Consider the following 25,085-nt stretch of genomic DNA (forward strand, 5'->3'; position numbering starts at 1 on the left):
CATTTATAACAGTCCACCCCGTAACTGAATTCCTAGGAATTTTTATGAGGAAGCAGCTGTGTCTGAACTTACATCTGTGCACACTCATCTGATTTCTCTGAGGATCTACTGTAAGGCACCTGGGCTGGCCCATGAGCACTCAGGGGACCTTCCACCACTGCTCCTGACCCATCAAGACCAATGCTGTCCTCTCCACAGGGTCAAACCTGGCCATGGGTTTCTGATTTATATGTCCCAAGGTCTTCCTTAAGGAGTGCAGGTGGTGCTTTTCATCAGGCCTCCCTCACATAAATGACAGAAGAACAAAGACAACATGTGAACACAGCCCTGCCCTTTGAGCTAAGCACACAAGCCTGAGTGCCTGTGGGTCTTTCTGAGCCTTGGGGGTGTTTCTCTGTAAGTGTGGAATACTGGAGACCACAGAAGCAGAGCCAGGGCCTGGGTGAGGCAAGCAAGGAGGCGAAGACTGTGCACAGGCAAATCCCCCATGGATGATGAAATCCTCTTTTAGCTGTGGTTCTGAAGTCTGCAATGACTGTTCTTTCCCTTCTTCCTGACCCTTCATGTACCTCACACAACACCCCCAGGGATTCACCAAGTACTTCCTTTTGCCATGGTGGGAGATATTGGTATGCAAGGTGCAGTTATGGGTCATAGCCCTTTGGCAGTCTGCTGGGTTCACACTGGTGCTTCCTGGCAACTGAAACAAATACCAGGGGATCCAGAGAGGGCAGCTACTTGGTGTGGCCCTCGGGGAGCTAGCCAGTATAACTTGCATGTCTTCTTGCTGCAAGTCCAAGTTTATTAGCTCCCACCTCTGCCTCCTGGCCCAGGCTGGTTAATTTCAACCCAGATCCTTGACTTGCCTGCAGTCAATTAACTCAAAAAATAGTCCTTAGAAATGCCAGCACAGGAGTTTCCTGGTAGCCCAGTGGTTAAGGATCCAGCATTGTCACTTCTGTGGCCTGGGTTCGATCCCTGCCCAGGAACTTCTTCATGCCAAGAGTGTGTGGCCAAAAAAAAAAAAAAAAAAAAAGAAAGAAAGAAATGCCAGCCACACGACCCTGGAACTGAAAATCCTGATTCTTCCTGCTTCAGGTCTTCTTGCAGCTCCCATTAGATCAAGGCATAGTTTGCGATTTCTCTACTTGCAAAAAACAGATTCTTGGCTGGTGGGCTGAAGCTGGTCTGATGGCATATTTTGTTGGGTTTTCAAAAAACTGGACTCCCTGTTTAAAAGTCTGCATAGTTTCTCGACATTGAATCGCCAAAAATTTATTTTCAAAGTACAGAGCTAGAGGTATTATATGTTCTCCCTATTTTCAGACTATACTATGAAGCTACAGTGAGCAAAATAGTATAGTATTGACACAGAAACAGACATATGGATACAGAGAGCCTCAAAATAAACCCATGCGCACATGGTCAATTGAACTATGACAAAAAAATAAGAATATATAATGGGGAGAAGACACTCTTGTCAATAAATTTTGCAGGCAAAATCAGAAGCTATACGTAGAAGATGAATTTAGAACATTTTCTTATACCATCTATAAAAGTATACTCAAAATGGATTAAAGAATTAAATGTTAAGACTTTAAGCCATAATACTCCTAGAAGGGAGAGGCAGAACACCCTTTGGCACAAATCAGAGCAGTATTTTTTATTTGTCTCCTAAGGCAAGGGAAACAAAACAAAAATAAGCAAAGGGGACCTAATTAAACTTAAAAGCTTTTGCAAATCAAAACATCAACAAAATGAAAGGACAACTTGGTAAACAGAATTTTAAAAATGATTTTTAAATGATAATATGACTGACAAGGAATTAATATCCAAAAAGTATAAACAGGGAATGCAACTCAATATCAAAAAATATAGAACCTGATTACAAAATGGGCAGAAGACTTGAACAGATTTTTTTTTTAAATCCCCAAAAGAAATAGAGATGGACAAAAGGCCATTGAAAGTGTGGTCAACATTAGTAACAATCAGAAAAATGCAAACCAAATCCATAATGAGACTTTTCTCACTTGTCAGAATAGCTATCATCAAAAATACCCCAAATCACAAATATTGGCCAGGAAGTGGAGAAAGGGAACCTCTGCACCCTGTTGGTGGGAATGTAAAATGGTGCAGTCACTGTGCAATATATTATGAAGGTTCTTAAAAAACTAAAAATGAAACTATCATGTGAATAAGAAATTCCATTCGGGGTACTTATCTGAAGAAAACAAAAACACTAATTTGAAAAGATATATGCCCCCCAATTGTTCACAGCAGCACTGTCTACAATAGCCAAGATATGGAAGCAACACAAGTGTCCATCAACAGATAAATGCATAGAGAAAATGTGGTATAATTATACAATCCATCAACAGATAAATGCATAGAGAAAATGTGGTATAATTATACAACGGATACATTCATAAAAAAGAGTGAAATTTTGCCATGTGTAACAACATGAATGGTCCTGAGGGTGTTATGCTTAGTGAAATAAGTTGGAGAAAGAAAAATGCCTTATGCTATCAGTTATCATTTACACATGGAATCTAAAAAATAAAAAAAAAAAAACAACAAAAAAAAAACAGGAACAGACTCTTAGAAAAAGAAAACAAACTAGTAGTTACCAATGGACAAAGGAAAGGGGAGAGGGGCCAGATAGGGGTAGGGGATTAAGAAGTATAAGCTAATATGTATAAAATGAATCATCTACAAGTTATATTGTACAACACAGGGAATATAGCCAATATTTTATAATAAATTTAAATGCAGTATGATCCATAAAATTTAGAATTCCTATGTTATATACCTGAAACAAATATAATACTGAAAGTTACTATACTTCAATATGAAATATAATTAAAAATTATTTTAAAATTAACAGTCTTACATTTTCCCTAATAAGCCAGATTACTAGCTTTTTTTCAGAAAATGGAGATGCCTGGCATCAGTGGATTTATATTTCTGTGTGTCAACCACTGACTGGGCTAGACATCACTGCCCTTCTTAGATCAGAAAGCTCCGTAACAGCCCAGAAACTAACTTCCCTCTAGGACCCCTCTCACTACAGCCAACTGTCCTTGGCTTGGCCTGGCCCACTCCTCTTACTCATGGTACTTATTTGGCCTCCAAGGGCACCTTATGGCAGTGACCCTGCCCTTGGAAGACCCTGAGTTTGTGGAAAAATGGGTAGAGCACTGAGGCTTTGAGAAAGAATGGGGAAGGTGAGCTGATTGCCTTCTTCTAAGATCAGGCATTGTGGCCCACTCAGGACATTCCTAATGTTCCTAAGTGACACATCATGTCTCCCACACAATGGCCAAGAGCACAGTGTTGCTTCTGAACCCAATTCTGCCAGGCAACACCCTTACTGCTTACACTTTATAAAAGCCATGCCCATCATAACATGGGAACTGATATTTGCTTTGGAAGCAGTTGGAACTGTGTCCTGCACACACATTTCTTTACTTTTTTATTTTATTTTATTTTATTTTATTTTATTTTATTTTATGTTATTTTATTTTTGTCTTTTTGCTATTTCTTGGGCTGCTCCCACGGCATATGGAGGTTCCCAGGCTAGGGGTCCAATCGGAGCTGTAGCCACCAGCCTATGTAGAGCCACAGCAACGCGGGATCTGAGCCACGTCTGCAACCTACACCACAGCTCACGGCAACGCCGGATCGTTAACCCACTGAGCAAGGGCAGGGACCGAACCCGCAACCTCATGGTTCCTAGTCGGATTCGTTAACCACTGCGCCACGACGGGAACTCCCCTGCACACACATTTCTGCCAGCACAACTTGGTCCACCCTGAGTAGGGTGGCTATAACCTCAGTCTCACAGGGGATTGTCTGATATTTACATTTTAGGATTATTTATTGCAAATAAGCATAACTCTAAACCAAGAAACTCTACTGGAATTAGATATAGGCAGAGAAGGGAAAACTTAACTGTCTGAATATGGAGACGTCAGGTACTAGATGAGTCAAAAAATGAGCCAGTATAGCATTCCTGCCAGAAAAAGCCAAAAGGAACCAGAAGTGGGAAATCTGTGCCAGATCAAGTCTTGTAACTCCTATGTTCATCCAAAATGACATTATCCACTAATGAGAGTCTACCATGTACCAGACTTTACACTTACTACCTTAAATCTCCAAACTGCCCCATGAGCTAGACATGATCTACTACTCAGTTTAACAGAGAGGGAAACTGTGGCTAAGACAGGACAAGAGGTACCCACAGACCTCTGGCAAGTACAGGGCCAGGATCTGACCTCAGATGCCAGATCTGGGACCCATTTAAGCCAATAAGTCAGTAATGTCCTGTTATCTCTGTTACAAAATTTGTCAGTAAGGGGAATTCCCATTGTGGTGCAGAGGATATGAATCTGACTAGTATCCATGAGGGTGTAGGTTGAATCCCTGGGCTCGCTCAGTGGGTTAAGGACCTGGTGTTGCCATGAGAGAGAGCTATGGTGTAGGTTGCAGATGAGGCTCAGATCTCAAGTTGCTGTGGCTGTGGTGTAGGCCAGCAGCTGTAGCTCCGATTTGACCCCTAGACTGGGAACTTCCATATGCCATGGGTGTGGTCCTAAAAAGCTAAATAAATAAATAAATAAAATAAAAATTAAAAAAATTTTTAAAATTAAAAAAATTGTAAGAAAATTATTGGTATGATGGTATTTTCATAAGTAATGAAATAGAGATAAGTGGGATAAAACCTTTTGGGTCACCTCTAAGAATAACTGTGTTTAGTGGTATGTCTACTTAAACAGTCTCTCCAGATTTTTGATAACTTGAAATTTTAGAGCTCTGCGAAATTAAGTTAAATAATGGGAAGTCATGAATGTCTAGATCATTTTTAATAAGATAAAACACAGAAACATTGCTAAAGAAGTTTATGTTTACCTACTTATGACCTCTTATTATAGAGAGACTAAATGTTTGAGGCTATTAATATATTTTTTGCCTTATTTGAAGACTGTACTATGAAAGGGCATATATTGTTCAAAATTAATTTTTAAAAGGGAAACCTGAGAAAAGGACTGAGTTTAGACTGAATTTAATTAACTGAATGAATTTTAAATATTAAAGGTAAAATGGTACAAACCTAGAACTTGGCTTTTCTCTGTTAAAAGGAGGAAGTTATCTTGAACTATTCATCTGCTTTGATAACAGATTGTAGAGTTTCTTTAACTTTCTGTATTTGCCTTTGAAATCTTTTATTGTCACTTTTGTTAAGTGAATAAGTATTGTTTCGCAGTGACTTATGATCCTAATTGGCCAAACATTTAGAACATTTTGATAGCTTGGACAAATTTCTCAATCAAATTCTAAATGAAGGTCCTCTGACCTCTTGCTAAGTTTGAAATGCTTCGGAGGGCCCCCAAACATCTCAAAGAGAGATATTAAACCAGTTACGTTTATTTCATCTAAGTTACAGGGGGAAGCATTGTTAAATAAGTGCTGATAAAACTCAAGTTACACTGTATTGGTAAATATTAATCTTAAAATGTATGTCACAGAAACAGCCAAATTTCTTTGAAGATTTCACTGTAATCAGGTCTTTAATGCTTTTTTAGACCTTTGTCATTGACAGACAATTATTGCTTTTTTATTTTTTTGCTTTTTAGAGCCTCAGCTATGGCATATGGAAGTTCCCAGGCTAGGGGCTGAATCGGAGCTGCAGCTGCTGGCCTACACCATGGCCAAAGCAACATGGGATCTGAGCTGCATCTGCAATGTAACCCACTGAGTGAGACCAGGGATTGAACCCAAATAGATACTAGGTGGTTCATTACCACTGAGCCACAATGGGAACTCTGACAGTTATTGTCTTACTGTGTCTTATTCATTTTATAGGAAAATGCTTGTAGATGACTTGTTTTTATGCTCTGAAACTAAATTACACTTGGTAGCAAAAGACAGCCACCTTGTATGAGGGCCATTTCATCAAGGGCTCTCTCATGTAAGGCTACTGAAGAAATATTTTTAAGAGCTTCTTGCAATCACTTAAATAAGCCAGCATACAGATCTAAAAGAGGAAAAAAAAAAAAAACCTACTGTAAAAGCGATGATAAACACAAGAAACAGCAAAAAGACAAACATGAAAATGTTAAAAAAGGACTTCAAAATCATAGAATGTGGGGAAAAAAAGTAAGAAAATATAGATTCTTTTTTTTTAAATAATGTGTTTGAGCCTATATCACTATCAGACTATTAGGCTAAAGCAAGCAGATACAGGAAGGACTTAACATACTTTAAAAATAGGGCAACCACAAATCAAACCAAACATTACATTCACAAAAACTAAAAAGAAAAACACTCAAGCAGAAAATAAATTGACATCATCCAACCAAAAAAAGAAAGGAGAAACATAGAATCAACTGGAAAACAAGGTTTAAAATGGCAATAAATACATATCTCTCAATAATCACCTTAAATGGCAATGGACTGAATGCTCCAATCAAAAGACACAGAGTGGCAGACTGTATAAAAAAGCAAAAACCTACAATATGCTGTCTACAAGAGACTCACCGTAGGGCAAAGGACACATATAGATTGAAAGTGAGGGGATGAGAAAAGATATTTCATGCCAATGGACAAGACATGAAAGCAGGAGTGTCAATACTCATATCAGACAAAACAGACTTCAAAATGAAGGCCATAAAGAGAGCAAAGGACACATATAGATTGAAAAGGAGGGGATGGGAAAAGATATTTCATGCCAATGGACAAGACATGAAAGCAGAAGTTTCAATACTCATATCAGACAAAATAGACTTCAAAATGAAGGCCATAAAGAGAGACAAAGAAGGACACTATTTAATGGTAAGAGGATCCATTCAAGAAGAGGATATTACAATCATCAATATACATGCCCCTATTACAGGAGCACCCAGGTACCTACAACAAATACTAACAGACATAAAGGAAGAAACTTATGGGACTACAATAATAGCAGGAGGCTTTAACACTTCACTCACATCAATGGACAGATCCTCTAGATAGAAAATCAATAAGGCAACAGAGATCCTAAACGACACAATAGAAAAGTTAGACTTAATAGACATTTTCAGGACATTGCATCCAAAAAAATCAGAATATACATTCTTCTCAAGTGCACATGGAATATTCACAAGGATTGACTACATACCGGGGCACAAAACCAAACTCAACAAATTTAAGAGTATCAAAATTATTTCAATTTCTTCTCTGACCACAATGATATGAAAGAAATCAACCACAGGAAAATAAATGAGAAAAAACTAACTAGATGGAGACTGAACAACGTGCTACTAAAAAAACAAATGGGTCAACGAGGAAATCAAGAAGGAAATTAAAAAACACCTCAAGACAAATGATGATGAAGACACAACCACTCGAAATCTTTGGGATGCCACAAAAGCAATGCTCAGAAGGGAATTCATAGCAACACCAGCCTTCCTCAAAAAAGAAGAAAAATCTCAAATCTCAAATCTCAAAAATCTCAAAAACTTAACCCACCATCTAAGTAAATTAGAAAAAAAAAGAACAAATAAAACCTAAAGTAAGCAGAAGGAAGGAAATCATAAAGATCAGAGAGGAACTCATAAAATAGAGATTCAAAAAACAATAGAAAAAATCAATCAAACCAAGAGCTGGTTCATTGAAAAGGTAAACAAAATTGACAAACCTCTGGCCAGACTCACCAAGAAGAGGAGAGAAAAAACCCAAATAAACAAAATAAGGGGGAAAAAAAAAAGAGAGAGAGAGAGAGAAATCACAACAGATACTGCAGAAATACAAAAAAAAAAAGCATACTATGAAGAATTATATGTGAACAAATTTGACAATGTAGAAGAAATGGAAAACTTTCTAGAGACTTACAGCCTGCCAAAACTGAATCAAGAAGAAAGAGACCAACTGAACAGACCAATCACTAGAAATGAAATTGAATATGTCATAAAAACACTCCCTACAAATAAAAGTCCAGGACCAGATGGCTTCACAGGTGAATTCTACCAAACATACAAAGAGGAACTTATACCCATCTTCCTTAAAATTTTCCAAAAGGTTGAAGAAGAAGGAACATTCCCAAAGTCATTCTATGATGCCACCATCATCCTAATAACAAAACCAAACAAAGATACCATGAAAAAGGAAAACTATAGGCCAATATCTCTGATGAATATAGACACAAAAATTCTCAACAAAATTTTAGCCAACCAAATCCAACAACGCATAAAAAAGACCATACACCATGACCAAGTGGGATTCATCCCAGATTCATAAGATTGTTTCAACGTATGCAAATCAATCAATGTCATACACCACATTAACAAAAGAAAAGTCAAAAACCACATAATAATCCAACATCCATTCATGATAAAAACTCTTACCAAAGTGAGTGTAGAGGTAACATACCTTGACATAATAAAAGCCATTTATGACAAACCCACAGCAAATATAATACTCAATGAGGAAAAGCTGAAAGCCTTCCCACTAAAATCTGGAACAAGACAAGGATGTCCACTCTCACCACTGTTATTCAGCATAGTATTGAAAATCCTAGCCACAGCCATCAGACAAATAAAAGAAATAAAAGGCATCCAAATAGGAAGAGAAGAGGTAAAACTGTTACTGTATGCTGAGGACATGATACTATATATAGAAAACCCTAAGGACTCAACCCAAAAACTACTTGAACTGATTAACAAAACCATCAAAGTGGCAGGACATAGGTTTTACATCCAAAAATCAGTCACATTTCTGTATACTAACAATGAAATATTAGAAAAGGAATACAAAAATACAGTACCCTTTAAAATTGCACCACAAAAAATCAAATATCTGGGAATAAACCTGACCAAGGAGGTAAAGAACTTATATGCTGAGAACTTCAAGGAAATTAAGATGTAAAGAAATGGAAAGATATCCCATGCTCCTGGGAGGGAAAAATTAATATTGTAAAAATGGCCATACTACCCAAAGCAATCTACAGATTCAATGTAATCCCCATCAAATTACCCAGGACATTTTTCACAGAATTAGAACAATCCAAAAATTTATATGGAACCACAAAAGATCCAGAATTGCCAAAGCAATCCTGAGGAACAAAAACCAAGCAAGAGGCATAACTCTCCCAGACTTCAGACAATATTGCAAAGCCACAGTCATCAAGACAATGTGGGGAGATGGAATTAAGATGGTGGAATAGAAGGACTGGAGCTCAACTTCTCTCCTAAAAACAACAAAATTCACAACTAAAGGCTGAGCAATCTCCACCCAAATGGACCAGAAACCTTATAAAAGATACCCTACTCCAGAAGACAAAGTGGTGGACACATCAAGAGGTAGGAGGGGCGATTCAGCAATATAAACAACCCCATACCTCCCAGGTGGGAAGCCCCACAGACTGGAAGCTAACTGGTTCACAGAGACTCACCTATAGGAGTGAGTGTTCTGAGCCCCACATCAAACTCTCACGTGTGGGGATCTGGCATTGGGAGAAAGATCCCCTGGAGCATCTGGCATTGAAGGCCAGTAGGGCTTGTGCACAAGAGCTCCACGGGACTGGGGGAAATGGAGACCCCATTCTTAAAAGGTGCACAAATATTTTCACGTGCACTGGGTCCCAGGGCAAAGCAAAGTCTCCGTAGGAATCTGGGTCAAACCTGACTGCAGTTCCTGGAGGACATCTGGGAAAACAGGGGTGAATGTGGATTGTTGTGAGGGAAGGACATTGAAAGCAAAGCTCTTGGAAATATTCAGCAGCATGCCTTTCTCTGGAGGAGGCCATTTTGGGAAAATTCGGCCCCACCTTCAGTCAGGACTGAGAAGCCCCAGGGCAAACAACAATCCAGGTGGGATCACAGCCCCACCTCTCAGTAAAGGGCTACCTAAAGACCCCTCAGGCACACAGCTGCCTCTAATCCCATCCAGAGACTAAGCCCCACTCACCAGAGGGATAGAATCAGCTCCACCTACCAGTGGGCAGGCATCAGCCCCTCCCATCAGGAAGCCTACAGCAAGCCCCCATATTGACTTCAGCCACAAGGGGGCCAGACACCAGAAGTAAGAGAGGCTACAACTCTGTTGTCAGCAAAAAGGTCACCACACCAAAAACCTATAAAAATGAAAAGACAGAGGACTATAACTCAGATGAGGGAGAAAGGAAAAACCCCAGAAAATCAGCTAAGTGATCAGGAGATTCTCAGCCTCCAGAAAAAGACTAGACTGTTGATGCTGAAGATGATGCAAGACATTGGAAAGAAACTGGAGGCAAAGATGGGTAACTTACAGGAAACACTGAGCAAAGAGATACAAGATATAAAACTTAAACAAGAAGAGATGAAAAACACAGTAACTGAAATAAAAAATTCACTAGAAGCAGCCAACAGCAGAATACAGGAGGCAGAAGAACGAATAAGTGAGGTGGAGGACAGATTAGTGGAAATTACGGATGCAGAACAGAAAAGAGAAAAAAGATTGAAAACAAATGAAGAGAGCCTCAGAGAACTCTGGGACAACATTAAATGCACCAACATCCATATTATAGGGGTACCAGAAGGAGAAGAGAGAGAGAAGGGGACAGAAAAATATTCCAAGAGGTAATAGCTGAAAACTTCCCTAACATGGGAAAGGAACCACTCACTTAAATCCAGGAAGCACGATGAGTACCATATAAAATAAACCCAAGGAAGAACACCCCGAGACACATATTAATCAAACTAACCAAAATTAAAGACAAAGAGAAAATCGTGAAAGCAGTTAGAGAAAAAAAACAAATAACATACAAGGGAACCCCAATAAGGTTATCGGCAGATTTTTCAGCAGAAACTCTGCAGACCAGAAGGGAGTGGCATGATGTACTTCATGTGATGAAAGGAAAAAACCTCCAAGATTACTTTACCCAGCAAGGCTCTCATTCAGATTTGAAGGAGAAAGCAAAACCTTCACAGATAAGCAAAAGTTGAGAGAATTCAGCAACACTAAACCAGCCTTACAACAAATACTAAAGGAACTTCTCTAGGCAGAAAAGACAGCAATAGGAAACAAAAATTCCTCAAATGACAAGGCTCACCAGTAAAGGTATATATATATATGTGTGTGTGTATATATATATATGATGTCTGCTCTCACCACTCTTCAACATAGTTTTGGAAGTCCTAGCCATGGCAATCAGAGAAGTAAAAGAAATAAAAGGAATCCAAATTGGAAAGGAAGAAGTAAAACTATCCCTATTTGCAGATGACATGATACCATACCTAGAGAATCCTAAAGACTCTACCAGAAAACTGTTAGAGCTCATCCATGAATTTGTCATAGTCACAGGATACAAAATTAATACACAGAAAACGATGGCATTCCTATACACTAACAATGAAGAGCAGAAAGAGAAATTAGGGAAGCAATCCCATTTACCATCACATCCAAAAGCATAAAATACCTAGGAGTAAACCTACCTAAAGAGACAAAAGACCTGTACTCTGAAAACAGGCAGCTTTAAATACTCATCCTGTCCAGACTCAGGGATGTCCACTGTTCTCCATTAACCTTGCTAACCTAATAAAGGATTTCTTTCTACAGTTTCAAGAAATCACCACTAAAAAAGAGAAAACAGATGTTACAAAAAGGGGGAATTTTGGTCTAAGCATACAAATATGGTTTAGACTTGATAAAACCAAACCAAAACAAACACAATTTATATTGTTGGTTGGAACACAACTGCCATTACTTCAGCTTGTATATTCTTTAACTCAACTGGAAACCTAAGAAAATGGTTTTATGGAGAAAACAATATTTTTGGAAACTTTCACCCATAGTAGTTCAGAGCAAATATATTACAGTATTGTTAGGGTCTTATTGAAGCACTTAAAAAATTCAGTAATGAATTTCTTTTACAAAAATCTCTCAGGAAATGAAAACCTTAAGGATCTTAGATTACAATGTATAGATTTTGCTTACTGGAAAGGATATCAAATAGAAGACTCTTGGCTGTGGAGTTCTCATTGTGGCACAGTGGAAATGAATCTGACTAGTATCCATGAGGATGTGGGTTTGAACCCTGGCCTCGCTCAGTGGGTTGGGGATCTGGTGTTGCTGTGAGCTGTAGTATAGGTCACTGACATGGCTCGGATCCTGCATTGCTGTGGCTGTGGCATAGGCCAGGAGCTGTAGCTCTGATTTGATCCCTAGCCTGGGAACTTCCATATGCCATGGGTGTGGCCCGGAAAAAAAAAAAAAAAAGCAAACAATAAAAAAAAGGATTCTTGGCTGCCACGATGAAAAGAATCTTATCAAGTACTATTAACCAACTCATGCACAGCCATACTTAAAGACATACATTCATGGATTTACAAGGCCAATATAGGCTCCTCATAATTCTTATCAATGACTTTTCAGATGTTCCTAAATCTATAAAATGTTTCCCTGTCAGCATACATCCAATTTTGCTAATTATTCAACTAATTCACTTACTTCTGAAGTCTCTATGATTTGAAAGTGATATTGCAAAACCCAATAGCTCTTAATTTTTAAAACAACTTTGAAAAGGGATACTTGTACTATAATCCAGACTGAATGTTGTGCTTTCATACTAGATAAGTCCTCTAATGTTGTCATTTAATTACACACATATAAAATAAAATTTCTTCATTGAAGGATTCCATTTTTAGTCTAAATGAAATTATGGAAGGGATTCATGGCTTAAATCTCTGCTTCTGACTTTATTATTTTTGGCTCTATTGATTGTATTCTGTATAATTTATAGAATAATAATCTCTTGTGCTTCTTGATGTATATTCAAAAGTCCAACTAAAATAAATATCTAAATGACTTGAAACTATTGATCATATCTATAGTTCTCTATAAAAAGATGGGCACACACAATGCACATTCAGGGTAAATCTGGCATAGATCCTATTGGACAACCTAGAATTGACTATTCTTGCCAAGCATTCTACTACCCTAAATCCATGAAAAGAAAAAAATAACAGGGCTATTAAGACCTGCCATTGAGAAACATGATGGATCCAGGCCAGGTAAGCAGCCACCCTGGCATCAAGGGACCAAATATTTGATTGCCTAATGCTTTCTATCAAAAAATTAATAATCAAAAGGGGGAAATGATGAAACAAAATTTACATTGTAAGGCAGATCAAGAAAATTTAAACATAAAATTCTCTCTTGTGTCCATTTGGGCTTCCTCCCTCTCTCTTTAAAGTGCAGTGTGCATCTGCATCACATATTAACCAGAGCTCCTCAAAGAAGTGAGCACCTGCTTGACCATACAGAAAAAGGTTTTCCTTTCTTCTGTTGCTAGTAATGTAATTTCTTAAAAGAATAGCACTATCAAGTTCCCTTGTGGTGCAGCGGGTTAAGGATCCAGAGTTGTCACTGCAGTGGCTTGGGTCATAGCTGTGACATAGGTTCGATCCCTGGCCTGGGAACTTTCACATGCCCTGGTCGAGGCCAAAAAAAAAAAAAAAAAAAAAAAGAGAGAGGAAGAAGACTTTCCATTGTTGGGGGGAGTGGAGAACAGTACTATTTTCCAACTCAGTAGGGGGTCATAGTGACTTACTGCTCACTTTGTACATGCTTGTCTGGACTATTATCCTTGGTAAGCTTTGTGTAAAATATCGATGTTATTTGGATATATCACCCTTTGTCTCAAAAACGTTTATGACTATGCTTTCGACTCCTAACAGGTGGAAGAGTTCTCAGAGTTTTCTGAGAGTCAGTCTCCTGGATTATAACCCTCAGTTTGGCTCCATAAAATTGGGCTTTAAAAATTCCTAACTTGATTATTAATTGAATTTTAACCCACAGAAGTAAACAATCAAAGAGCTTCCTCTGGGGAAGAGGTCAGGGAATACCTGGGATGGGATCTGAGGGGACTTTCTGGTGGCAATTATAATGTTCAAAGTCTCATGGGTTTGGGTTTACACAGGTGTTGTGTGAATTTTTCATAATTTATCAAATGATACACTTAAGTTTGCTGGATTTCAAAGGGAGAACTCTTAAGAAAAATCGTTCCTCAGTTAAATATATGCAGAATGAAGGGTATGGGAGTGAGGTAGCCTATGATAAAAGATAAAGGAAATGCTGTCAGATATAAATGGAAAATTCAGGAAATGGAGAGGGCTGTCCATTGTATAACTGTTTCCACTTTGCTGTAGTTTTGAAATTTCCATAATAAAAGGAAGAAAGAAAAAAAATAAAGGATAAAAATTAAAAATAAAACATGGACACAGTGAGGCAGAAGCCATGGTTCATACTGGGTGATAAGTGACTAATGACAGGAAAAGATCAAGGGTTGTGGGAAGCCTGAAGGACTAGATGACCAAGAAAGCTTTGGGATCGAGGTGCCCTGAGGGTAAGGCCTAAAAAGGATGGTAGGATAAATACTGCAAAACGGAGGAGGGGCTTGCAGTAGGTGGGCTTACAGCAGAGGCTGGACCTTGGAGGGCCTTGGTGTTTGGATTGAGGACCTTAGCCTTCCCAGTAAGGCTGGGTTAGGGAAGTGGCCTTCTCAGCCCCTTGGGACCTGTGCAGAGGATGGGCTGGAGCACAGGCTTGGAGGCAGGGAGGCCAACAGAGGCCTCTGCCTAGTCCCGAGGTAGCCCGAGAGGCTGAAGAGGCCACGTGCCTCATGCTCACCCTTCCCAGCTATTCACACCCATGCTCAGCCCACTGACTTATTCATAACAACAGCCTCATAAACAGCTTCTACTTTACTTATGGTCCCAGTTCCTGCCTCGAGCTTCCCTTCCAAGTGACGGTCATGCTGTGTGGCAGCTTTTGACAAGATGACAGCAGTTGTGAAGGTCAGAGCAGCACTGCTGTACCCCGCTGGCAGAGGGTGTGCAGCGGGCACCTGTCACCTCAGCTGGGCCACCATAGGGCATGAATGACAACTGGCATCCTTCCCTGATGTTTGACAGGTCTGTGTGTGTCCCGGGGACATAATCAGGGAACTGAAGCTGTCAGGTTGCTGCACAGCTGGCATGTTACACAAGAGAAGCAGCAGAAGACCCTGTGTGTGTGGGAGTTGCTGGTTCAGGCCCACACCTCACACTGTGGGTCCCAGGGTCAGAGGACAGGAGGAGTCAGACAGCTGCCACCCACAGGGGGCTCAGCTGGAGGCTTTCACCCTGCTCTTTTTTATCCACTTCCCTCCCTGTCCCGGGCTCAGCACAGGGATCGGGGCAGAGCCAGAGGTCAGTGATGGAAGGCTTAGCACCAGCTCCTGTTGAGGCACTCTGTGCTTTTTCTAGGGCCACCAGCTTCCAGAGCCTTTACCACTCACTGTGGCTCCACTGCATCTCTGTCTCACTGCAGAGCTGATACTGGGGGTGGGGGTTGTTCCTACTTCTTGGAGGTGAAAGTGGAGCTGGCAGGTACTGGGCAGTTTGCTCCGGTTTCGTGCCTGTGGGCAGCAGAGCTCAGATGTGAACACTACTCTGTCTGACCCCAGGACCTGTTGCCCTGGAGCCTTGCAGTTAAGAGCACAGTGGCCAGGACCCCCTTCCTGGGTCTGTGTCCAGCTGCATCCAGCTGTGCTGTCACCAGTGGAAGCGTGTCCTTCTCCAACCGCCTCAGCTCTATGAATCCCCGTGATGTGGATACAGAAGCCAGCACACGTGGGGCTCACTCAGAGAGAGGGCTTCTCTCAGGAAGTTCCTGTACGGGGTCCTCAACTCACTGGTGCGAGGACCCTTCCAGGGGAGAGAGGGCATCCTTGTCCAGTCCCACAGCTCAAGGACAGGCCTTCCCCACGTAACCACTGGGTGCAGTGGTAGCTGTGAGTATTGGTGTGGATGTCTTTGTCAATCTGTATTCCTGGTACGATGGTGACCATGACTAATGTTCGATTCTTTTATTCATCCATTGAAATCATCATGTCTTCCTTCTCCATTTTCTGGATGAGGAAAATCACTTGATATTTTATATACCGAGTCAGGCTTTCATTTCAGTCCTGAGCTCTAATTAGTCTTGATGAATTGTCCTTTTTATATGCTGTCGGATTCCATTTGCTAGTGTTATATTCAGGGTTTAAAAATACCTTTCCTGATTTTTTCTTAAACAAGGTTGAGGCACTCTGTCCTTTTTATTTCTTAATAAAACTTTTGGTTTTGAGTTGTTAAAAGGTACTTACACTTAACTTACTAGGGTAATTATTTTCCAACATATATAAGTCAAGTTATACCCTAAACATATACACAGCTATATGTCAAGTATATCTCAATAGAACTTGAAGAAAAAGTAATTATACACATATCCACACCACAACCCCTAGCAGACATGACTCACAGAAAACTGAACTTACATGTATAGTCAATGCACAATCATGTGCTTCACATATTTCTATAAAAAACACCCCATGCACACATATCATTACCCTTGGAAACCACACCCATGCACATACCGCACGCACAGCATACATACTCACTCCACTCAAACCAAGCATACACCACACACAGAGACACTTCCTGCTCACATTTACATCACACGTACAGGAATGCCATTCTGTCTAGAAAAGTGGTCCCAGGACTTACCTCCTACACAAGCATAGAATGTGTCTCCACCCATAACGTCCTTACAGGAATTTCCCACGAACTGGAACAGATACATAGGTGGCAGGGGTTGGGGAGAGAGAAGGCATGAGCATGGAGAGAAGTGACTCCTTCTCCCTTCTCATATTTAGCCCACACTCACCGATCTAATAAAACCTTCCTCCCCAGATTTGGGCACTTCAAACAAGTGCTTCTTTCCTTCTACAATTTGAAGCAGCTACAAGAAAAGAAGATGGCTTGGAAAACAGCCAGGGGTTGAGGACACAGCAGGTCCCATATCAAGAGACAGGTTCTTGACTCCTGCCCTTCAGACTCCGAGGGCCACACCCTGGCATCTGCCAGCAGCCCACCCTTAGGGAGTGGAAAGTTCCTGCACCCCAACCTCTGGTGTGTAGGTTTACACAACACTTGTAATTCACCTGCACAGGCTACTTGGTGTCCAGACACTTGGGGTGGGTGGAGGGCCATTCTCTGGGTGACTCTGGCACAGCAGCTTTTGAAAGCTCTCCCCAACTGGGTTCCAGAGTCACACTTGATTACCTCTCCTGAATTACCTGGTTTTTCTTATAGTCTTTTAAACCCAGGGAGTAAATTTTGGTCTTCATCCTCTGAGACATGCTAACCTAAGTGAAAGAAGGCATTGACTATAAAACACACAAATATGTGGAGCACAAAGTTAGAGATGATGGACAGGACTCACTTGCTTCTTAGTCTCCTGTAGTGCCGATGGCTGCAGTGGTCCAGCAGTCAGAGTGTAAATCAGGCTGGAAGCTTTCCTGTCTGCAGAAGAAGCAGAGAGAGGCCCATCAGCAAGGTACCTGGAGTGACCTGCCTCAGGTTGCCAGGCCCACAGTACTGCCCCCCACACCTCCTCTTCCTGGAGAGAAGCTACCCCGACCCTAGCACCCACCAACCAGAGCGCCTGCAGAGAGAGGAGGCCTTAACCCAGCACCCACTTGACACATGAGGAGTCTGAGACCAGCTCAGAGATCTTCTTAGTGACCCTCACCACGAGCAGAAGGCACAGCCTTTGCCCTGAAAGGAAGCTCCAGCCACGTCACTGCGTGAGGACAAGCCTTTAGGGGAGCAAGGGAGGAGCAGCCACATGGACTGTACAAGGCTTCCCGCTGGATCAGGGGACAGCTGGGCTCTGGCCTGGGCATTGCTGACACGCACCTCTGCTGGCTCTATGGGTCCTGGCCTTCAGAACTCGAGGTCAAGGTGCCTGTGCAGTGGCCCCTGCCCTGCTCCCTACCTGTCCCCACCAGCCCACGCATCTTTCCTGCAGGAGCTGCAACCCTACACTCTAGATGTAGATGGTTCTGGGAGAGCACAGGCTTTTCCACCATCAGAGGCACAGTCACAGGACGAGACTCAACCAGAGGGAAGAAGCTGAAGGGGTGGAGGCAGAGCCAGAACTGCGGGGGACAAAAGTGTGGGCAGCCAGGGGGACAGCAAGGTCTCTGGTCCCTAAACTGAACCCTGTCTGCTTGCGGTCCCTCGATTTTCTCTTTTGTCTTCCATGCAGCCCAATCACAGATCAAGAACTTGCGATCTAGAAAGAACCAGGAGTGTAAGCCATGACCCCAGGTGGTTCTCAGACACAGTCCTGGGGGCGGTTTTCTTCCTCACTGTGCAGAGGAGGAATCTGCAGCACAGAGAGGGTAAGGAATTTGCTCCAAGCATCAGCACTAGGAATTGGCTGAGGTGGGTCTGCAGCAGCCCTCACTGAGGCCCGGGCCAGGCTCTGTCCCACCTGAGCACAGCGACGTTGGCAGGCAACTTACTTGGGTAGAAAACTTTCTGAATCTGCATATTTGCCTGCAACAAAATGAAGGAAAGTTGGAGGAGGGCAGTAAGATGACCCAGTAATGCCCATAAGAACTTGTAAGCAGAATAAATTAACAGAGCTGTAGAGTCTATACCTTTTTAAATCCTTCCTGCATTTTTGCGGGTCCTGCAGGCACTATATCCCGAAGTCTTTTAAGAGCATTCCGTATTACATTTCTGAAAACAAATCAGAAAAGAGTAGTGGTGGAATGAGGGCTGACTGTTATGAAACAGACCAGCTGCCCTGGCATCATTCTGCTGTGTGCAGACCTGCCTGGACAGGAAGACACGCATCACCCTGTCATGATCCTTCTGCCCAAGTCTTTGACACTGACAGGTCTTCTCTGTCCCCAATTTGGTGAGCATGGAGGACGATGCTGCCTTGCTGGTCCCAGGTCAGGGCCCGGCTTTCCATGTGCTCACCTCTGTCTCAGGCATGCAGACCTCAGGGGACTCAGCAAGGGCCCAGCCTTGACCTTCCATGGTGAAGGGGAGCACCCAGGCATCTGCACCTGTGAATTGGCCCTCACAACGTGACCTGTGCTACTGCTGGCACCTAAGGGGTCCCTGGTGAAGGCATGTTAGCCTCAAACAGGGTAGGACGAGTTTGCAAAGCTCGCTTTCCTGATACTTTCCCTGTCCTTTCCCATGATCCCCTGTCATAGGCCCCTCAACTGGACATGATTTCTGAAAGTGTCCTCCTCTTTCTGGATCGGGGCTAAAGGAAATAGCCAAGCTGCTCCATTTGAGTCTAGGGCTCCTGGGCTTCAAGTGCTCCTGAAGAGAAAGACCATAATCTGGAAAAGAGGCCCTAGGGCTGTCTGTGTGCGTGGAAAAGCATTGGCCCCAGGCTGCCACAGGGATGGGCTATCAGCCTCTGTGAAGGCAGACAGTAAGGGATGGGACTGGGACACTCCAGCGGGTGGGCTTGTTCAGGCTAATCCAGGGTGACGGTGTGCGAGGTCACAACAAGTCTAAGGAGAGCTTGGACTCTGAAGCCTGGCGCAAGAGATGACACTGACACTGACAGTGGGCAGAAGAGATGCTGATGTGCAGAGCGATCTCAGAGCCCCAGACCATCCCAGTCCAGGAAGAGAGAAGACCTGTGACCCAGGGCCAGTGGAGGCCAAACCAGGCCTTGCCTAATCTAGAAGGAACACACATCTTCGTACTTTAGGGAAGATTTCCATTTTGTCAACCACGCCCCAAATAGGCTAGAGGTCTCATTCCTCCCCAGCCTCCTGCCCAGCACCCTGGCCACCAGGCAAAGTTGTTGCCTGAGTGGGCTTTCTCCAGTGCTGCCTGTCCAGTGCTACTCCCAGTTCTGCTCAGAGAGGGACACTGGGCTCCTAGCATCCTCAGTAAGCCCTCCTGCTCTGAAAGGACCCCTCTCATATCATAAAAGAGCCGCTTCCAACTCTTCCCAATTGTTACTGGCCCCCGCCACCACTGCCATCACCCCTGGGGCTTCCTAGCCCTGTGCTGTCTGGCTTTTCCAACACTGGGACCAAGCGTCTTTGTGGGCTCTGCCATCCTCAGCCTGCTCCCCCTAGTGGACGGGACTCAGAGAGCACCATGCCTGGTCCCAGGCTTGCCCCCACATTCTCCCCAGACCCACCAGAGGTCTCCCTCATCAGACTCCTGCAGCCACTTCTGGACTCACTCTGCACACCAGGACCCACCCTAGCCCTTCGCCATATCCTGCTAAACTCCTAGGCAGAGAGATACTTTGGAGATTGCCTAATCCCAAATTCAGCCCAGCTCCCAAGAAGATTCTGCGAGCTCTCCCTGAGCTGGAACCATGACAGCCGTGGTTGTTTTGAGTTGTCTTCCTAGGTAAGTATCCCCTGCCATCTCCTACCCATCCCACAAAGGATTTCACATCATTTCCACTCCCCTGAGCTCCATTCCTATTCCTTAATCCTCCCTCATGTATTTTCCTCCTTCACTCTCCAGAGGAGAATGGGGAGGTCTCTCATGAGATTCATTGATGCTGTCTGGGTACATGCCAGGGGAGACAGTGGTCTTCCTCTCCCCCACAGACAGCCACTCCCCCAGAGGCGCATGTCAGTGTCCTCTGCCTCACCCTCTGCCACCTGCCAGTATCCCTCCCCCATGAACTTTCTTTCTCCCACTTCAAATTCACTCTGGTCTCTCTCTTCTAAACTCAAACTACATACATGCACAAAACCACACCTCCTCCTAGCTCACAGAGTAGGAAGCTCATTCCCTGCTTCTCCAGGGAGCCAGGCATGGGGAGTGCTGTCTCTATGCACTGGTACCTCTCCCTACCCTCTAGCCTTGCAGTTTTTGCTCATCTGCTGCTCTGGCTTCTCCCCAAGGCCCTGAACAGGGGAGGAGGGATACCAATCTTAAATGTCCTCAACCTATCATTGCTGCTTCACCCACCAAATTCCAGTCGTTTGCATAATGAGAATCTTAACCTCCAAACTACCCAGAAGTTCCAGATCTTCCCTCCTCCAGGCCTTTGGGCACACTGGGTCTACTTCTGGCCCACTTCGGATGCTGCATGTCATGTCTCCCTCTTGCACTCCAGCCCAGCCTGGTATTTGGAATCATACTCATGGGTTCCCTTGTCTCAGACCACTAAAGGACAAAGTTCCTATACACTGAAGCCCCGAATATTTCAATATTCCCACGCCTTCGTCCCTGGTTCTGACTCTCCTCCTCATCCCCTCTGTCTCCTCCTCACCCCCACTGGCCCAAAGCAGAGGGTGACACACACAGCAGATGCCCAACCCTGGCCAGTGTTCATAAAAAGCCTGCACATCTGCTCCACCAGATCAAGAAAATTCTCATAGCCAGCCTGACCATAAGAAAAGGAAAAGCCCCCATGGAAGGACTCAGGACAGGTAGAGAGCAGGGGTAAGAGGGGGTGGAGATGGTCTACTGTCAGTGCAGCCGGGGTCAGTGGGAGCCAAGGGAGCAGGGGCTGGGGATCAGGTTAGGCATTGAGGGGAGCCCAGAAGGGGCCTGCCACACCCAGTGGAAACTATCAGCTCCTTGTGTCTCTCTGCGACCCTGCCCACCAGGCCTAACTTGGGGGCTTAAAGCAGCACTTACCTGTCTTTATTGAGCCACAGGATGGTGTTTCCATATGAGGAGTAGGTGATGAGTGAAACCCGCAATTCAGGGCTGGGGAGGAAGCATGGCTCGTAAGAAGCCATGAACAAGTGGTCAAAATTATACCAATGGGGGTGAATGCCAATTTTCCTGGTCCCCATCCCAACTCTTTTGCTTTGGTGTGCATTTCTTGAATCCTGGAAGTTCCCATTTCTTTTGTGACAGACTCAGAGGCCTATAGGATATGTGGTCTTACTGGAAGTGACTGCTAGGATAACATCGTGTTCCATTCCTACAATCCCAATAGCCCAAGTCTCTATCTATCTGTCTGTCTGCCTGTCTCTCTCTCTCTCACACACATGCACACACAAACACACATATAGGCATATGCACACACTCCCTGCATACACAAGAGGGTAGCTGCCTGTGCATTCCTGCATGAGGGCCTCTCCTCTGGCCTCTCTTCTAATGTAAAATTCTTTGGAACTTCCCACACTTCTCTCCTTACCTGTCTTCCCTGCCTCCCTCTCATCTCAAAGAAATTATTCTACCTTTCAGCAGCCATTCATATATATCCTTCCCTCTTTCCTCCACTATCTTAAGACCAACTGACCCACATTATCTTTTTGAAAATATATACCATAGATACCTAGCTGGGTTCCCCACTTGTCCTGGTTCATGTTCCAACCCCTTTTACCCATAATTATGAGACTTTTCTCCTGGGGGGCACAACCCTGATCATGTCAGACCCCTGCTCAAGAATCAGCTATAGCTCCCTATTGCTCACAGCAAGAAATCCAAACCCCTGGGCCTGGCATTATGAGCCCCATGGACTTGGCCCCAAGCTGTGCTGTCCAGCCTCATTTCCCAGCTCTCCCTTGAGATAACCCTGCTCCCAGCAGAACAGACCGCTCACAAAAAATCTCCTTGATAGTTTCTGTTACCCTGTCTTTCAAGACCTAGTTCAAAATTCCACATTCTCTAGGAATCCATTTACATTTTTTTCCCTAAGAGCACTTGCTTTTTCTTTAAAGTTGCAAGCAACACCTTTGCCCTTTTCTTTGGTCCTTGGAACCCTTTAACCTAGTGCTTAGTTATGTGTTACGGATTTGCCTGTTTCCTAATCTGCAAGGTCCTCAAGGACAGACTGTGTCCCCTACATTGTGTGACCCAGGCAGGAGCCAAGAAAGCTGCTGGGACACGATGGAATCAGTGTGACTGGTCATTCTCTCTGCTTTAGAACACCCCCCTGGGCTCTCTGTTCCTGACCCGAGGGACTCCTATGCCCACCGAATGGAAAGAGATATGTACTCTGCCTGGCAGAGGAAAACTCCAGCCGTACTTTGTAAACCTCTTCACCAATTTTTCCACTAATTTGCAAATGTCCTTCCAGGAGTCGCCTACATTCTTCGACCTGAAAACCAAGAAGACTTGATTAAAAGGGATGAGGCATCTCCATTTGGTGAGCAGATTTTCTACCTCCCCAGTTCCAGTAGCCCCATGAACTACTCTTCCCCAGCCTCAAGTAGCTAAAGGATGCTCCACACTCGGTGGGTCACTCTGGTGGCAACTTTCATCAATGTGAGTAGTGGGGAGGGTGACCAACCTTACTCAAATGCATGGGGAGGAGGGCCTTTGGGTGGCAAACCAGGATGTGGATTCACAAGGAATAAGGGAGGGTGCATTGGTTGGGAAAGGCTAAGCAATTATGATATGCTGGCTCCCCTGGTACCCCAGTTTGGACACACCCAGAAGAGCCCTGGCCTCAGGCATGAGAAGGATGTGCTACTCAGGTTATTTTATTTCACTTTTTTCTTATCATCCTGCAAAACTGAGCCACTCTGGACACTGAAAGGCTTTTCTGGGATCTCTCCCTATAAAGGGGCAGAAGTTGGCCAAGGACACTGCTGTCCTGGCATCATTGTCCCTAACCAGCCGGGTAAGTTGGAGGACCTTTCTATTCCTACTTTCAGTTTCTCCCTGCTATTGGCACTAACTTTAGTACCTGAATGGAGACTGGGAGGCTGAAGGGGATTAGGGCCGTATAACCCCTTCTGTCTAGGTGGGAAGAACTTCCATTTGCCCTACTGGCCAGGGTTCAAAGGTCCCTGCAATCCCACACATCTGCAGGTCTGCACTAGTCCAGGTTATGGAGGGCAAATATTGGTCTCACAGGCTAAGTGTCTTGTCAAGGTTCTCCAATGGTAGGGGTGAAACTAAGGCTGGTGCCCTGTTCTGGGCCCTTTCCAGTGAATGTTGGCAAATGTGCTTCATTTGGTTTCTTCCTTTCACCTCCAGTGATCACTATGCCCATAAATACCCTGAATGTCGTGTGTGTGTGTGTGTGTGTGTGTGTGTGTGTGTGTGTGTGTGTGTGATTCTCACATTCCCAAGAGCATCCTTCTCCTCTATATTTCCTTCTGTCTCCTCTTGGTTCTATCTAAAACTATCAGGCGGTGGTAAGGAAACTAAGGATGGATGACTCTAACAATACCAGGGTTATCATTAATGGAGCACATATACACCAGGCATGCATGATTTATAATTCCAAAAGAACGCTGATAGCATCATTATTCCCATTTTACAGATGAGAAAACTGAAGCTCTCACAGATCAAAGAATTTGTCAAAATTCTCATGGACCTGAACCCAGAGCTAGCTGCAAACCCCATGACTTATCCCCTGAACTTGATAGTTCTGGGAGACACTGCTGGGTGTGACAATTGCTGGGTGACAAAGCACAAAACTCTGACAATCCACCCACAATACAGACCTTCTCTTGGAAGCTCCTATGCTTAAGTGCAAGGCAAGTCCTTTCCTAACTATTCATACCACATTCTGCTTTCCTTCTCATTACTCCTCTCCTCTGTGTTTGAAGATCTTCCAAAGAACATATAAAGGGAAAAAAAGTCTTCAACCCACACTCTGGAAAAGGTTCCAGTGTGTGATTATTTTGAATGAAGGTCTAGATTCTAGAATGCAGAAGAACAGTGCTTATGGTAGTGGAAAATACCACAGGGGCCTTAAGGTCCCTAGGAAGGAGGTGGTTTGGAAAAGAACAACCACAGGGGCTTCTGGCACAACTTCAAGCATGAATTAGTGCCACTCTTAAATGAGAATGGAGATATGAGGGTCACCAGAAATTTGAGGACATCTCTGCTATTAAATCTTGAGGCCAAAACATCCTAGTGAGATAACCATGCTAGGACATTGGAAGTGGCTATGACAGGATCATAGAGGGGAGCTGAGCTATAAGAAAGCTAAATTTTCTTCCCCCTCATAGTAAGAACTCAACAGAGAAGGTATAAACCTCTAAAAAACAAACAAACAAACAAACAAACAAAAAACAGGAAATAGCAGTCAGTGCAGGCACAGCATTAGAAACATGGTCATAATATCAGAAGAAAAATCTGGAAGATTCATAAGTGGCTTCCTCTGGGGAGTGGGATCAGAAATTGGGAGGCAAGGGTCGGGAGACTCAAGATTTTTGTTATGAATAGTAACAGTATTTGATTTAAATTAGGCTCAAGCATTTTCTTCTAAATGTGAAAATAAAATTGTAAACGAAAACTTGTAGCAAAGAGAATGTCACAAAAATGGCAGATTCTGAAAAA

At 43.3% G+C, this 25,085-nt stretch overlaps 1 protein-coding gene across 46 annotated transcripts in view; it reads right to left on the bottom strand.

Moving 5' to 3' along the window:
- Positions 1–25,085, bottom strand: part of LOC102164887 (uncharacterized) — a 96,821-nt gene that overhangs the window by 60,473 nt on the left and 11,263 nt on the right. For 17 of the 46 annotated variants that reach the window (XR_014827437.1, XR_014827433.1, XR_014827430.1 and 14 more), the window contains 6 exons: positions 22,816–22,887; positions 21,474–21,545; positions 18,485–18,566; positions 18,347–18,380; positions 17,260–17,339; positions 16,542–16,602 (listed from right to left, as the gene is read on the bottom strand). Coding sequence is in view for 9 of the 46 variants with exons in the window: in XM_084996411.1 (XP_084852537.1) it covers positions 16,542–16,602; positions 17,260–17,339; positions 18,347–18,380; positions 18,485–18,566; positions 21,474–21,545; positions 22,816–22,887 (401 nt within the window). In the remaining 37 variants the exon portion in view is untranslated. Of the gene's footprint in view, positions 1–16,541; positions 16,603–17,259; positions 17,340–18,346; positions 18,381–18,484; positions 18,567–21,473; positions 21,546–22,784; positions 22,888–25,085 lie in introns of those variants that run through there. The other 29 variants (XR_014827436.1, XR_014827439.1, XR_014827432.1 and 26 more) reach the window with 10 other exon arrangements.

This window comes from Sus scrofa, chromosome 14, assembly GCF_054392235.1.
Source record: "Sus scrofa isolate SSC_HxYL_T2T_F1_AM1 chromosome 14, Sscrofa_HxYL_maternal_Yorkshire_Landrace_v2.0, whole genome shotgun sequence".
NCBI classification, from domain to species: domain Eukaryota; kingdom Metazoa; phylum Chordata; class Mammalia; order Artiodactyla; family Suidae; genus Sus; species Sus scrofa.